Source organism: Nansenia antarctica (assembly GCF_963989245.1).
Source record: "Nansenia antarctica genome assembly, chromosome: 4".
Taxonomy (NCBI): domain Eukaryota; kingdom Metazoa; phylum Chordata; class Actinopteri; order Argentiniformes; family Microstomatidae; genus Nansenia; species Nansenia antarctica.
Genome location: NC_137689.1, coordinates 4105768 through 4121551, shown reverse-complemented (window position 1 = coordinate 4121551; position 15784 = coordinate 4105768). Strand labels below are relative to the sequence as shown.

Below are 15784 nucleotides of genomic sequence, written 5' to 3'. Positions count from 1 at the left end.
GAGAGAGAGAGACAGAGAGAGACAGAGAGAGAGAGAGAGAGACAGAGAGAGAGAGAGACAGAGAGAGAGACAGAGAGAGACAGAGAGACAGAGAGAGAGAGAGACAGAGAGAGACAGAGAGAGACAGAGAGAGAGAGAGAGACAGAGAGACAGAGAGAGACGGAGAGAGAGAGAGAGAGAGAGGGGATGCAAACCGCTGCTTGGAAGAGCGGTCACAGGTGGTGTGCGATTAGGAAAATAGTGAGTCACCATGACGCATGCTGCATGTTGAGTGTCTCTGCCCAAGTGTAAATAATCCAACAGTAAACGCTAGAATCAACAGATAACCACCTGTGATCCACACCGCTACATACAACCTTTACCTATCATGAATGAATGAATGAATGAATGAATGAGAGGTTTTTTACTTTTAGTCTGGGACGAAACAGAGACATCTGAATGATCTAATAATCAATGTTAGCACGGGCTATTCAAGTCATATTTTCAATATAAATGAAAACCGTTTCTGTATTCTTGATTATGTGGATTAGTTAGTGGTAATATAATGACAGGAGGATGAGTGTTAATGACTAGCTGGTGTTAATGCCCACCTGTAGGGATGTTGAGGAACTGGTTGACCTCTCTTGGTTCATCTTTGATCGCAGGCATGGGGTTCAGGCTCAGATCTTTGGAACCCTAAAAATAGCAACAGCAAGAAAACAAACAGAGAAATCAACAATACGTTCCTACCAGGGTGTACATAATTCGTAAGCTTTTCCGAAAACATCCATCGATTTAGGGAAGGCCGAGGCGTCTGGTGTTTGTACAGGACGAGGCCTTTTCCAAGTGTCTCAGACAGTAAACACAGCTGAGGACGGTTCAAAACTATTTATATTACTGAACAAAGGGGGCAATCCATCTCTCTTGGGGGGGATCCAGCGTGCCCTTGAGCCAGACTGGCTTTATAAGGTTAAAACAGGAGAAAACAGCTTCACAAAATAATATCAGACGGTAAACATCTTGTTGAGTTTTTGAGTCAAGAGACCCAACATATAACTGCTGTAAGCTGGGAACTTACATTTGAATTTAAGCCCAGAAAACCATAAATTACACCGACGGACGCAGACGCATCGTTCAGCAGTGTTGGTCCTGCAGGGGTGCACTGTGTGAATGGTTCCTTAAGATTGATTTTTAGGCCGATACAAACCAAATCTTCCTGATTTTAAGTGTGATTTTAAACTTTGTTGTTCCAGCGAGGAATTGGACACCAAATTCCAAACACCAAAGTTGGTTTCAAACACTTTGAACACTGTTAGACCAAATCCGGAGAGACTTTTAACCGTTGTGGGTTAAAAGGATAGAACAACCAAACTCCTTCATCTGTTGTGCAACTGTGCAAGCATCAAATCATACTATCAAATCATCTTGGCTACACAAGCAGCGAATCCTACTATTCTCATAGTGATGATGGTGTAAGATCTCCTGGCTGCTGCTGTTGTCTCTTACTGTGTCGACTGCTGCGCTCCTGTGGGGTGGCGGGGCGAGGCTGAGAGGCTGGGAGGCTGGGATGGCGGAGGAGGAGGCCGAGGAGGGGGAGGGCTCGGTCTGCTGGTCAGGCTCCTGCTTTACCAGGATGGCCGTCAGGTCCTGGCTGAAACTCCACATTCCTTCAAACTCTGAGGAGGAGGAAGAAAGAAAAAGACAGGTTAAACCAAATCAGACGGTATGACCAGAGAGAACAGACAGAAAGACAGAAAAACAAACAAACACGCTAAACACTATGTCATTACATAACTAGACAATTAGATAGTTAGTTAGTACACGTGGGTCATGATGGTTCCCCCTTTCAATCCTAGAGGAGCTTCCTGTATACAGTATTTAAAAGACTTTGAAAGGTTTGGGATGCTAGTGTAGTGAAGGTGGGCAAGGTTCTGCAGGAGAGGCGGGTCCGTATTAAAACAGCAGGTGTGACGCACATCTCCAGGACCAGATCCTATTTACGACTCCCGGCTAACGTGAAGCAGCTGACCTTGCCCCCGACGGAGAAATAAAGCCAGGAACTCAAGCCAGGTCGAGACAATCTCTCCCTCCTCCTCTCTCTCTCTCTCTTTCTACCTCCAAAATGAGTTTCTGCCACCGTTAATAACCTACACAGAGGAAGGCGAGCAATAAGAGGGGCAAAAGATTACACAGCCTCTCTACCTGAAGAGGAGCTGTCCTGCTGTTTCAAAGTCAGGAGTAAAAAGCCCTCCGCGACCAGGGGGGTTCCTCGTTAGTGGGCTTGCTTTTTCCCTCATTTGTTTAGCTGGCACCCCCGATAGGATCGATAAAACATTACAGAGGCTTATAAAAAGGTAGTAGGCAGCCTTTCAAGTCGGGCTGCTTAACAGAAGACAGGTTGGGGTGTGGGCGGGGGTCCCACGGCGAGGAGGGGAAAGGGAGAGGCGGGGGGCTGATTACGGGTAGGGTGTAAATCCCTCCCCCCCACTGGGGTTTTATGTCCACAGACTTCACCTGACAGGGGGGAGACCCCAAAGGGGCGTCAGAGAGTCTTCACTTACTGTACTGTAATCGGCAACGTTGCCAAACATCTTAAATTCGTCTGAGTTCAACCGAGTTGATTTGGCCTCCGTCTTTAACAAAGATGTTACAGACTAAAAAAGATGATGTGAGGTGAAATATCGGTTGTTGCACGGCAAATTACCACTTCATCTGTTGTGTATCACTGCTCACAGCTGTATGTCTCAATCCCAAAAGAATGGAGTGTGTGGGGGGGGGGGAACGGGGAACATATTCATTGTCTAAATACTATAACTTCTAGTTGGCTGCCAACTTTCCCCATTCATTTGAGAATAACACATACAGCTGAAACTCATCGTAAACTTGACATGTCACCACGAAAAAGATGAAGGCGAATTAAAATGAGCAGTATGGCTGCTCTGGTCAGGTTAACATGACACTAAATAACACAGGGGATGCCATGGCCATGCCTGTAGCTCGCCCGTTACCCATCAGGCTGTGCGTCATAGTACCCTGGCCTGAGGGACTCTCAGTGTTGTCTTTGAAGTTTACAGTCAGGTCAGTAATAGTTAGTGGGGACCCCCCCCTCTTCCCTTCTCCCAGTACCGGAGTTAGGTAAGACCGGGATATGGGGGTGGGGGTGGGAGGGGGGGGGGGGGGGTATAGGCTCATTAGGCTGCCTCTCAGTAGGGACCGTCAGTTTGATCTCCATATTACACCTAGGGAGGAGGGCAGTAAAGCAGCTAGGACCCTGTTTTAACAGCCAAACTTTTTAACAATAGGCTTTTAGATTGAAGGAGCGATGGAGGGAGGGGAGGGGAGGGGAGGAGGCATCACCTCTGTACTGTACCTCGTTTCATTGGCTGGTGCTCTCTGGTTTTTGCCTTTTTCTGCTGTGTGAACAGATAACGGCCTGAACTCGACTGAATGCGACCCTCATGCACTCCCCATGCAGACACACGTGCGTTAGAACAGCACATAAGAAGACACAATCCTATCGGCGTTCGGGGGACGGAAAGAATGTGTGTGTGGCCGCCGAAATCGAATAAAATCTATTTTCATTAGACTGTTGCATGCATTGTTCCATCATACATCATATCTGGAAGAGCTCCGTACGATTTCTGCGGCCAGCCATTTAATGTTCCATATGTGTGAGACTTGAGAGTTTCTTTTTTTTTTTTTTACACGCTTGCGGAGGCCAAGGTTTATGCATTCGGTCTGCCCCAAAACCTTGAGTCAAACTGTGTGACGCAACCCCTTCACCGAGAGCCAAGTCACTTTTTAACCAACAACCAAGCCTGGCTCTCCCGTAGGCTTATTTTCATTCCGCTGTCCATCTGAGTTGGAAACCAGATCCTCTTTTTTTTCTCTTTTTTTTTTTACTGATGGCTCTCTCTTTTTCCCTGGCCCAAAGCACAAGGGAAATAAAGGAGAAACATTTGCAGCTTGGAGTCATTGCAAGGGCTGCAGAAGCCACATGGCTTGTCAGAGCGTGTGTTTGTGTGTGTGTGGTTCAGTGTGTGTGTGTGTGTGTGTGTGTGTGTGTGTGTGTGTGTGTGTGTGTGTGTGTGTGTGTGTGTAAGTGTGTGTGTGTGTGTGTGTGTGTAAGTGTGTGTTGGCCGACTGCCTGGAATCCCCTGACTTTGCTTCCTCGATTCCTCCAGGGTAGGCAGGGCTTGGCTGGGAGTGTGCTGAGTGTGAGCTCAGCGAGCAGCAGCTCCTTGGATGGGTTCTCTGTGCGGCACGGGAGCGTCAGGAGATAGGGCAGGAGAGGAGAACGCTGAGAGAACGGGAACTACGTCCGCTAGGGCTAGTCTACGGACGCACGGCGATGCAGGATGGATGCTGCCATCGTCTAACTCAAGACCCGGTGCCCCTGTTGATAGCTATACTATTTAGTTTTACGTCTGATAGGTAGTCTAGATAGTAGTAGATAGATAGTAGATAGTCTACGGACACACACTGATGCAGAATGGATGCTGCCTTCATCTAACTCAAGACCCTGTGCCCCTGTTGATAGCTATACTATTTAGTTTCGGTAGTAAAAAATATAACCAAACTGTTTTTGTTTTAACTGTCTTAACTGTGTCTTAAACATTGTATACTTGTCTTAATTCATAGTGTAATTATCAAGGAAAATGGTTCAAGGAAAAGGACTAGTCTGCACCTCAGTTCCCATTTTCCTGTTTGGAAATGGTGCTTTTATTGAGTATAATAAATGAGATGGAGAAGAAGAAGAAGAAGAGAGTAGAAGAAGAAGAAGAAGAGAGTAGAAGAAGAAGAAGAAGAGAGTAGAAGAAGAAGAAGAAGAAGAAGGAGAAGAAGGAGAAGGAGAAGGAGAAGAAGAAGAAGAAGAGAGTAGTAGAAGAAGAAGAAGAAGAGAGTAGAAGAAGAAGAAGAAGAAGAGAGTAGAAGAAGAAGAAGAAGAAGAGAGAAGAAGAAGAAGAAGAAGAAGAAGAGAGTAGAAGAAGAAGAAGGAGAAGAAGGAGAAGGAGAAGAAGAAGAAGAAGAAGAGAGTAGAAGAAGAAGAAGAGAGTAGAAGAAGAAGAAGAAGAGAGTAGAAGAAGAAGAAGAGAGTAGAAGAAGAAGAAGAAGAGAGTAGAAGAAGAAGAAGAAGAAGAAGAAGAAGAAGAAGAAGAAGGAGTGTCATCTGACCTGCTTCCTCATCCATCTTGATTGACATGGAGGGGCTCTGGGGGGCGGAGTCTCCGCTCAGTGAGTAGCTGTGGTCCTGCTGGATGTCGGGGTTGGGGGGGTCCAGCTCCATGTCCAGTAGAGGGTTCCTGTCCACCAGCAGGTGGTCATCGAAGAAGCTGCTGAAGAGCTCGTTGTTGAAGTCCTCCATCTGCTCCGAGAAGTGCTGCGAGACACAAACATCACAAAACGCCCATAAGATTTGAGAAGACTAGCCTAATAAAGAGTACTTATACACGGTATAACAATACAATATACATAACACACACATCTGCCATAAAAGCATGAGTCATTCTTTATAGAATCTTTAAATGCACTAGTCCGATGCGTTGCATCAGTTTTTCCACTAACCTTGGCAAGACAACGATTCATTATATGCACTGGATCAGTTCTGCTCTCTTAACCCCCCGCCCCCCCCGTCCCCCCCTGGCCCCCCCTATCACTGCCTGAAGATAACACCTGTATTCAACTTCACCCACCTGTAAAAAAATGGGCTGGCTACATCTGCTCTTTCACCAGGTATGTCTGATGGCTGCCAATAACACACAGTACCACTAACAGCATGTCAGTACCAACATAACAAGCTCTAATTAATAACAGCCAACAGGCTTGGCCCCTGTTCTCCCAGTGGTGACACATGCTATGCTCTGGAGATATTAAATCAGTCGTTATATGGACAAGGGGATATAAAAATCAATGGAGGAGAGAAGAAGGAGCTATTAGAGAGATAAGCTTCTCTTTTTTTTGGCCCCCTCGGATTACGGAGTCAACATGCACCAATCTGGATTTAGACCTGGTCATAGGCCAGTCTCAGCTGTGAGGTTACACTTGTCTTAGATGATGAGATAAACTGTCTAGATCAGAAAAAAGAACATTGTGCTGCTAACCCTTATTTATAGATCTCTCCCAGGCATTTTGATACGGTCGATCTCCACCTAACCTACTCACTCACAGGTTGTCTGAAATAGGCCTGGATCAGGATTCATGTACCGGTAGATGGTTTAAAATTATTTAACGGATGCAGGGTGCAGTGTGTCTTAACTGATGGGGTTAAATCAGGTTTTCTGGACATAACAAAGAATGTCCCACAAGGATCAATACTTGGTCCGGTTCTTTTTACTATTTACATGAACATTATTGGATTACCTGTAAATAATTACAGGTGATAACCTGCATCTACATGCCGATGACACTGTTGTTCATGCTATTACCATCACAAATAGCCAGGCTAGGGTCAGGATTCACTATCCTGCAGAGAGCATTTGTTTGGCTGAGGTTTAGTACTTCTACAAAGTACAAACCTCAGCCAAACTAAATATATTATTGACCAAATCACAGAAAAATGTATCTGATTTATGCACAGGTGGTGGCACACCCGTTGAGCATGCCCCCGCTTATGAATATCTGGGCATTCGGTTTGACGAACACTTAAGAAGACGTTAAGAAAACATACAGAGGAGGAGCTTGGTAAAAAGATAAGATTTAAGGTGGGGATTCTTTTATAGGAATAGGAATAGATCTTGCCTTTCCCTGAACTGCAGACGCCGGATTGAGCAAGAAGAACTTTCATGTGTGCTTGATTATGGTTATGTTATCTACCAAACTGCAACAGCAGCCACTACTCTTAAACCTTTGGATGCCATCTACTATTGCGCCCTTTGCGTTGTTTGTTTTTAATACTCATCATTGCATACTTTATCAGAAACTTGGCTGGACCTTGTTCATAAAAGAGCCAAACTTGTAAATATTCCTGCATCATCATCATCATCAAGTCCCACAGATCTCATCCCATTCCTCCCTCTTTGTGTATAAAGTCTTCCTGCAATAAACTCCCAGGTTACCTAACCTCATTATTGAAACATTCATAAAACATCAAATGACCCAACTCAGTTCTCAGAGTTGTTGTAACTCGAGGTTCCTCGCGGGTCTCCACCGAATTGTGTAAATCCGCTTTTAGTTCGTGAGCTTAGAATGATAAGGTTCTATCTCCGTTTAGAATGATAAGGTTCTATCTCCGTTTAGAATGAGAAGGTTCTATCTCCGTTTAGAATGAGAAGGTTCTATCTCCGTTTAGAATGATAAGGTTCTAGAATCTCCGTTTAGGGCAGTTCAGAGATATTGAGCGTCAAAGTGTTTACATTCCATATGTTTTGTGAGATGGAACCTTTGTATTTTATGAATTACTAACTCAAAAATGTCTACATTTTTAAAATAACACCACACAGGCATTAATAAACACCTAATGGATCAGATTATGTAAAAAAAACTCAATTTTGAAAAAAATCGAGATAGAACCTTATAATTCTAACGTCACGAGTTGTGGTGCACCTCCCTTCTGGAACAATCTAATCTCATTTCAGTCGGCTGTTCTGGTGTCACAAGGGTAGTTTCGAGTTTTGTTTCGCTTTATTGAAAAATCAGTTTTTTCTTGATTGTGTTTTATTATGTTGTAATGTTGTATGTGTATTATGTATTATTGTGCCATGCTAAAATAAAGGTTAAATACATTTTACATCAGTAAAAAGTAATGAGAGGAAGCCTGATTTCCAGTCGTATTATTTGGTTGATAAATGTATCCTTGGAAACCCTTTCGCACCACGTTGGAGCAGCAGTACTGCTGTGGAGTGAACAGCAGTACTATGTGGAGTGAACAGCCTCTATGGGACCTCATGGGGAGCGTCGAATGATATTTCTGTTACAGACAAGCAGATACCTGCAGCGTTAATGAGATAATGAGATCTGAGGGAAACTGTAGATATTGGATTGGAGTAGATTGGTTTGAAAGTTCAATCGCTCTGTAGTCAATTCCAGACCCACCATGTATCCATCTCTCTACAAAAGAGATGCGAATGAATCACAACCGATTACACTGTTTGTTGTCTTGAGAGCTGAGCAGCTGTCTATCTGAATGGACTTGGAGTGCCCACAGCACCTGATACACCCCATATCCTCTGCATGTGCTGAGCCTGTCTCACACCTAAACACAGCATCTTTTCACATCAAAACCAACGTAGATCAAGCACTTTCCATCTGTGTGTCCCCACAGAAGGCCACACCGTCGTCAAGACAACAAACACTTTGAATTTGGTAATCGTGTGAGCTCATTATGTTTGGGATGAAAGTGCTCATGTTGTCATTATTTAATTCCAGTCAGTACGGCACTGTACATTAAACACATATAGTATACATTCACTTTACAAAATGAATGAAATGTGAGGGAGATTCACTCTCTTATATTTGCTCCTAACTTTGGATTATGTCTCCATTCGTTTGGAGACATTTAACAGGAGTGTGACAGCCAGCTGACAGCTGACAGGGAGTAGATGTGTGCATAAAGCAAGATCGGGAACTCCACTGGGTGATCCAGCTTTATTTATAGACGCAACGCCACCATTGCCGTCAGCAGCAGAACAGGATAAACAGTCGCACCCAGGCCCTCTTTCATCTCCAACAGGAGGTTCCTGTTGTGTGCTTGTGCATGGCGGATGTGCTCTCGCACCGAGATAATCCCACGCTGAACTAAGTGATACGGTTTGACAACCAGAGGAGGGGCGAGAGGCCATCGTGGCAACCATATGACAAACAGAGTTAAACCGTGTATATATACACATAGATAAATGATTGTGGTTTCGCAGGCTGCAGGCCTCGTCGAATCGGGGTCACTGCCAGATTTCCCATTTTCATTTTTCGAAGGTCCGCCGATTACTGGTGCACATGGTCTCATGCCGGAGCACTAAAGGCTTTCTTCCTCTTGAGTCAGTTCACGCTCAGGTTCAGTCTGCTATGTGAAGGGCGGTGACGTAACACTTGCTGATGCAAGCCCAGTGAAGTTGCACATATGGCCTTCTACTCAGCGCTCTAGAGACCTGCTCCTGGAATTTCAGACAGGCAGACAGAGAGGCCTTTTCTTTTCCAAGCAGCAGCACTTGAATAGTCTTTTAAAGAGGCCCCAATCTACCGAATGTGGGTCATATTTTGGATGGAGTAAAAAAAATAAAAAATAAACTCCATTTGATAATAACATCACATTTTTTCATCGACGTTTTTTTGGGTGGAATCACTTTGATGACTGTTGGCAAGAACTGTAAGCAGGAAAAGTGACAAGATCACAGTTTCTTTGGGAGTTGCTTCTTGTATGAAACATTTATCCACAGTGCTAATTATGTTGTGGCTAGGGTGCCAAAATGCACGCTTTGAAGTTTTCCAGGGCATACGAGGATGGATGGTACTTCAATGCACAATGAGGCAGGACTATTTACAAGCTCGGCTCTTTGAGGAACAGACAGATCGGCAAACTTATTAGACATAAAATAATATGTTTCAATACCAGGAGGGAGAGAGTGCTAAAACCACAGTCATCTCAAAGCAAACTAGCTGAAGGGGAATTCTTTCGTTGTGTGAATAAGATGTTAGCAGGAATCTTTTCCCAACTAGGAAAAACAATTGGCCCAAGGTGCTTAACCCCCAACACTGAAATTTGTTCTTGCCAGTCTTTACTATATATATATATATATATGTAATTTTACAGGTGATGATAGCAGACACTAATTACAGATGTCAAAACTAGATGTGCCTTGCTTTAGAAGATGAACACCTTGCTTTAGGAAAGCCTTGCTTTAGAAGATGAACACCTTGCTTTAGGAAAGCCTTGCTTTAGAAGAACACCTTGCTTTAGGAAAGCCTTGCTTTAGTTTAGAAGATGAACACCTTGCTTTAGGAAAGCCTTGCTTTAGAAGATGAACTCCTTGCTTTAGGAAAGCCTTGCTTTAGAAGATGAACACCTTGCTTTTGGGGGAGTCCTATCTTCTTGGTCTTGGGGGGAGGGAGAACAACAGACCCCTTTTCACTTTGCCAGATGTTTTCACAGGGTCCTGGCGGCCCACCTCTGCAGCTGGGGCAGATGGTGCAGGTCTGGAGCAGTCAGGAAGTCCCTCGGAGGGGGAGGGGCAGCAGGGTGCTACTCACTCAGGAAGCCCTCTCATTAAAATCACTGTACGATGGAGAGAAGGAGAAAGATAGACCCACTACCGCAAGGGAACCGTAGAGTCGTTTTAAAATTAGCAACTTGGAGCAACTTTCCCATCACCCTCGTTTGCCGGACAATTAGCAGACGTTGTCAGTTGAACAGTGCAACCTTTGACAATATGCAAAATATAATAGCATTAGGTGTGACGTTAGAGGGACATTAGAGGAGAGGATTAAGAAACATGTCCTACGCACAGGGGACAATCTACAGAATGGCTAAGCGTATTGAATTGTGAAAGTACACAAGGAAAGTTTTTTTGTTTGACCAGGGGGCTTGTTCTGAAGAGTGGAATGTTACTTTTGCTATTTCTATCTGAAACCTTCTACTACACTGAATACATCCACTACTCTCTTCTTGTTAAGCATTCAGAGCTTTGGTCAAATAGGAGATGGAAGTTGCTCCCAGCCTATTAGACATATTACTAGTAGACATATTCAAACAAAGTATTTTTGCTCTCTCCAGGCCTAAAACAATGTGAGACATTAATAAAAAAGGGGACATTAATCCAACCATAACTCATTCAGCATCTCTGAATACATTTGTTGAAAAGAAACAGTTTTCTAGGAAAGAAAAAATAAGCTGCAGAAAAATAGTAAACACCATGCTTAAGCTGCAGCTCAGTAATACCAAAGAGCTTCTCAGCATTCCTTCTGTCAGCCCTGTGGCCAATCACAGCAGAGCATGCAAATGAGCCAAGCACTTGCAGAGGGGAAAACCAGGAGTGCAAGGTTCGCATGGAGCAACGGTCCAACAGAGGAGAAAATGTGCGTTTGTAATAGGAAACATAAATTGGCCAATAACGGTTTTGGATATGATGCAAAGAAAGAAAGAAAAACTGCTGGGCCCAAGAATCTGCTGGAATGACTGTTATGCAGCTTGAATGTCACTAACTCTGTGGAGATTCACCCTCGGTGCAGTGTGTTGAGAGAAAGAAAAGGAGGAGCACATTATGTGGTAGGTTTTTGGAATAACCAAAGGCCAAACTGTCAGGCACAATGAAAATAAGGGAATTGTGAAACGCAACTGCAATTCAACAGAATTGGATTCCAATAAAAGGGGTTTTTATGAAGTGGAGATGTGGTTTTGGGAATGACACCACTGATCCAATGAAAGGACACCGAAAGCTATTAACAATGGTAGCCGACATCTACGTGATGATAGAGATAGACAAACAATTCGCAAACAATTCACAACTAATACTAATTCGCTTCGACATCTCCAACCTATCTCTGACCTTACACTGTAAACGTCTTCAGTGTGTGCTGAGGAGCAAACAAACTCCCTTGGACTCCTAGAGAAACCCTCACATCTGCAGCTTTGAAAGGCTGGGTCACAAGTACTCACTTGTCACATTGCTGCTTTGCTGGCTACCAAATTTGTCCAGATGCTGGAAGATGAGTCTGATGTGGCTCTTTGGCACAAACCTGCGATCGGTTACAACTGACAGACAACGCTAGTGTGCACCTGATGTCCTGAGGGGGCTGAGGGGAACATTGGCCACACTCCACATCTTCTGATGCTCATCCATTTACATTATTTACTATCCAGGGCGGAACGCTTTAGAAAAGTAGGGTGAATTACAAAGAAAAACATGTCCTACACAATCTGTCATTGTGTTGTGATGTCAATCTGCGACTGTCATCAATCATCACGATCTCTGTGTGTGTGTATGGGACAGAATATGCACACGCAAGTACTAGGCCTATGCTCCGTACACTATGCGCATCCTTCTGTACAGATCATAAAGAAGTAAGTTTCACTGCTTTCAATGTTCACTTGTCACATCTGCTCTTCCGAAACTTCTTCCGAATGGCAGCTTTCAGTATGCACAACTTCCGATAAATGATTAACTCATCTAGTAAACGGAAGAGCAAGTTCTATATCCTGGTTCTTCACCCTCTGTCAACTTGTTCAATCCATCCCATTGTATGAGCATCGGCGAGAACCCGAAAAGTATAGCTTAGGCTTGAGGCGTAAGCTCCCAGGCTCCCATCCCCCTCAGTCTCCCTCAGTGGAAAGCCCTGGTTTCCTAATTCCAGTGCAGATTCTTTCTTTAGCAAGCAGAGGGGGTTGGAAACCACAACCACTGGAGACAGGCTTCTGTGTGTCACAGGCACTAGTTTTCCTGACCCTTGAGGCCATTTAAAGAGTCTCTCCTTTAGAGAGTACAGGAGAGGGAGGGAGGGCAAAGAGTATTGAGAGTGTTGAGAGTGGGGGTAGTCTACCTTCTCTGTGAAGGAGCAGACTCCAGAGTTCTGGAGTTCTGGAGTTGGGACTTAAAAATGGTGTCTGTGGGCAACAAGTGGGCTCCAGATAAAGCCTCTTTAAATCACCTCTCAAGTTTTCAATCTTACAACCGTCCTCTCTCACTTTTTATCCCCAGTGTGTGAGGAGGCATCGTGCTTTGCTCACCGACTACTCGTCTTGGTCTTATTTCCCCATTGACTCCCAAGACACAAGACTTGGTTGAGGTATAAAACTGGACTAAAGCTTACGGTTGCCATTTCTTTTACTACCTGTTGTGCTTCTATGTATTGAGTCCATTAATGACATGTATACTTCAAACAAACTGTATCTTCTTGGACAACCTAGAAAGTGGATAGTGACCGAATAGTGTTGACATTGGAACCTATTGAAGAAATCTACAGCCTTGTTCCGGAAAAAGTTAACACCAGTCCTCCATGTTGACTCAAGGCCTGAGATAAGCGCAGTGGGAAAGGGTTAGGGAAGAGATACCCAACCGTTGGGTTCTAGAGTATCTTCTATCTTCATAATATCAGTCAAACCAAAAGTAATAACAACCCAGCCATGCCTTGTCCTTCTTAAACTATGAGATATGCATTGCAGAGGGATACCTTGGCACGACAATAAAAGAGGTACCGGTAAATGCTAATTAGCCTCATTGTATAATACATGGAATGCGGACTCCCAACAGGTTTTGCCTGAAAGGTAAAGCCAGTCAAACTGCTACAATGTATGACATCGAGACATGCACTGTCCCTGTTTGGTTTGCTCCCAGCCTCACCCTGAAATTCAAGCTCCATCCTAACAATGTGTTCCAGATTACGCCTGGCTTCTTCTGTTCATACAGTTGAACACACAACTGTAGGAACAGTTTTACAGACTCAGGAAAAAAAAACTGCCCACCAGCCTCTTATAAAGAAATACAGATGAAGAAATATTGTTGTCTCTGGACACTTCGATTGTTGCAGACATTGCAGATTAAGAAGGGCCTTTGGCCAATCAGTGACGCCTGCATGTAAGCTAGTTCTGTAAGCTAAACAAACGGGAAACAACAACAAGATAAACATTGGTAAGGTGACCTGGAATGTCATACCACTGTGAGAACAACCAACAACAGATTGATACAATGCAACAGATACATGACTCCGTGTTGGCTTGGGGGGGGATGGGTGGGACACTTTAGCTACAATAGGCTGTATCATCTTTAAAACAAACTGATACTTTCAAGGAAGTGATGGGTATATAATAGTGGGTGAGGGGAACGGATATGAAGTAAATAGATAAGGCTGCTAAATGGTTAAAATGTAAAAAAAATATATATATACAGCAATATCACTCCTATGACCTAGGCCTAGCTATATTATTCTTGAGAAAAAGCACACCAGGACCGCGAGTTTAATTAACGCATTTAAAACCAAACCTAATACAATTTCCAAGAGGTCCCATAATATAAATGTTGGTACTGCAGTAAATACCTAATTTCTGCACACGCTTGTTAAGATCCACATTTAATTTTCCAGGCCTTGGTATTTAAACCTCTTAGAGCTAATATCAATGAAAAAAAAAGACATCTGTCAAAACAAGTATGACAAGCATTCCCCAGCGTTAACAATTCAACGAGGAGTGTGTGTGTGTGTGTGTGTGTGTGTGTGTGTGTGTGTGTGTGTGTGTGTGTGTGCGTGTGTGTGTGTGTGTGTTTGTGTCTGCAGGGCACCACCGCACCTTCCCTATTCTCCTCAGAGTAGCAGGTGAAGGAGAGGGTGTGTGGGAGTGATAATAACACCTTAAATAGTTGACCTTTCACTAGGCATTATTGTGCGTCATATTCCGTATTGAGCTTTCCGTGACAGACAGTGTAGAACATTGCATGGGATACATACAGCAGCATTTTTGCGTATGTATGGGGTGGGTATAAGGTTAGCTGTCTGCCAGGATATTCTGCTGCATCTTGAAAACCTCTCAAAAGTTAGCAGCATCAGGCTCGGATTTATCTTCAAGAGCACAGCAGCAGAGTCTAGCTGTAAGAGCCTAGAGAGCATGCGACTATGGGTCCATTGGGAGCCAAAGACTACAATGGGCATAGACCCTGAATCCTCATTACTCTACAGTCGTGGAGTAATAATACTGGAATGGAGTGAAGAGCTTATGTCAAACGGAGGCATCGGGTTTAGATTTAGAGAGTGCGCGCTCAATCATACACTAGGCACACAACATTAGTATTAATCAACCTTTGCCTCCCTCTCCTGCACGAGTTATGTTGCCGAATCACTTTAGTTGTCCGTCTTGACAAGTGGAGGTTTGTCTAAGGTCTTCACCCATCAGCTGACAAGTGAATTAAAGATAAGTGACAGAGAGCGTAAGTAATTGTAAAGGACTCTGGGTAGACATACATGCAGTTGGGTCTGCCAGTTTCAGAAATTATCCCCACATGGAGTGGATCCAACAACAGTAAAAAAAGACGCCAGAAGCTACGAGTCCCTGAATAAACCTAGGGGGAAGGAATGTAAGTCCCCCCCTCCACACACCTCAATGCCAGAAGCTCCTCTCTCTACCCCCACCCTACCCTACATTAGTGTGTCTCTAAGCAGCAGTGAGGCCCTGACTTGCTGAAGTTCCTGACATGCCCAGTCGCGCTCCTCCATCACCTGTGAGCGCACATCCATAGCTAGTCTAGGACCAAGTGTTGGCCTGGCTATCACCTCCCAGCTGCGATCAACATCGCAACATACACATGCACATGCACGGGCACGCACATGCACACACACAGGCACGGGCACGCGCGCATGCACAGGCATTATGTACATCCATTGCAGTGACTCTTTTTTTTGCATGTTTACACTTTAAGCTGTTTGCTGTCCTTGGTATATATGAGAAAATGTATGTCATTCAATTCAAGTCGGAATTCTGGTCGGAATTCGGTACCCTGAACACTGGTGTTTCCATTGAATACTGTCTTAGATTCTGTCATTTCACAAGTGTTTGTAATGATGCAGCAGGCACCACAGATAATCCAGCCACACTTTCTTTAGTCTGAAAAACTACCTACACAATAGCCTGTAGCTTATCTGATTTACCCACCCATGCAATTACATTAAACGCAGGGAGTTTAAGTGGCTTAGCAGGAAGACCATCAAAAGGCAGCACACAAAACACCATGGCAAGCATGGAATTCCAAGGCTATAAATAAAAATAAAAAAGTAGCACACAGTAACTTAAACAGTTGAAATCCTTAAATGACCCACCTATATTTATATCCCCCATAATAACCAGTTGAACAAACATTACCTAGTACCCGCCCACCCCCCCGCCCCCCCCTCCACC

General features: G+C 44.1%; 1 protein-coding gene across 1 annotated transcript in view; it reads right to left on the bottom strand.

The window, feature by feature from the left end:
• The window catches only part of creb3l1 (cAMP responsive element binding protein 3-like 1), a gene marked incomplete at both ends in the record, with an annotated part of 30376 nt that overhangs the window by 12892 nt on the left and 1700 nt on the right, over positions 1–15784 (bottom strand). Inside the window, 3 exons of the mRNA XM_080528987.1 lie at positions 591–675; positions 1486–1655; positions 5155–5359. Of these exons, the coding sequence (XP_080385113.1) occupies positions 591–675; positions 1486–1655; positions 5155–5359 (460 nt within the window). The remainder of the gene's footprint in view (positions 1–590; positions 676–1485; positions 1656–5154; positions 5360–15784) is intronic.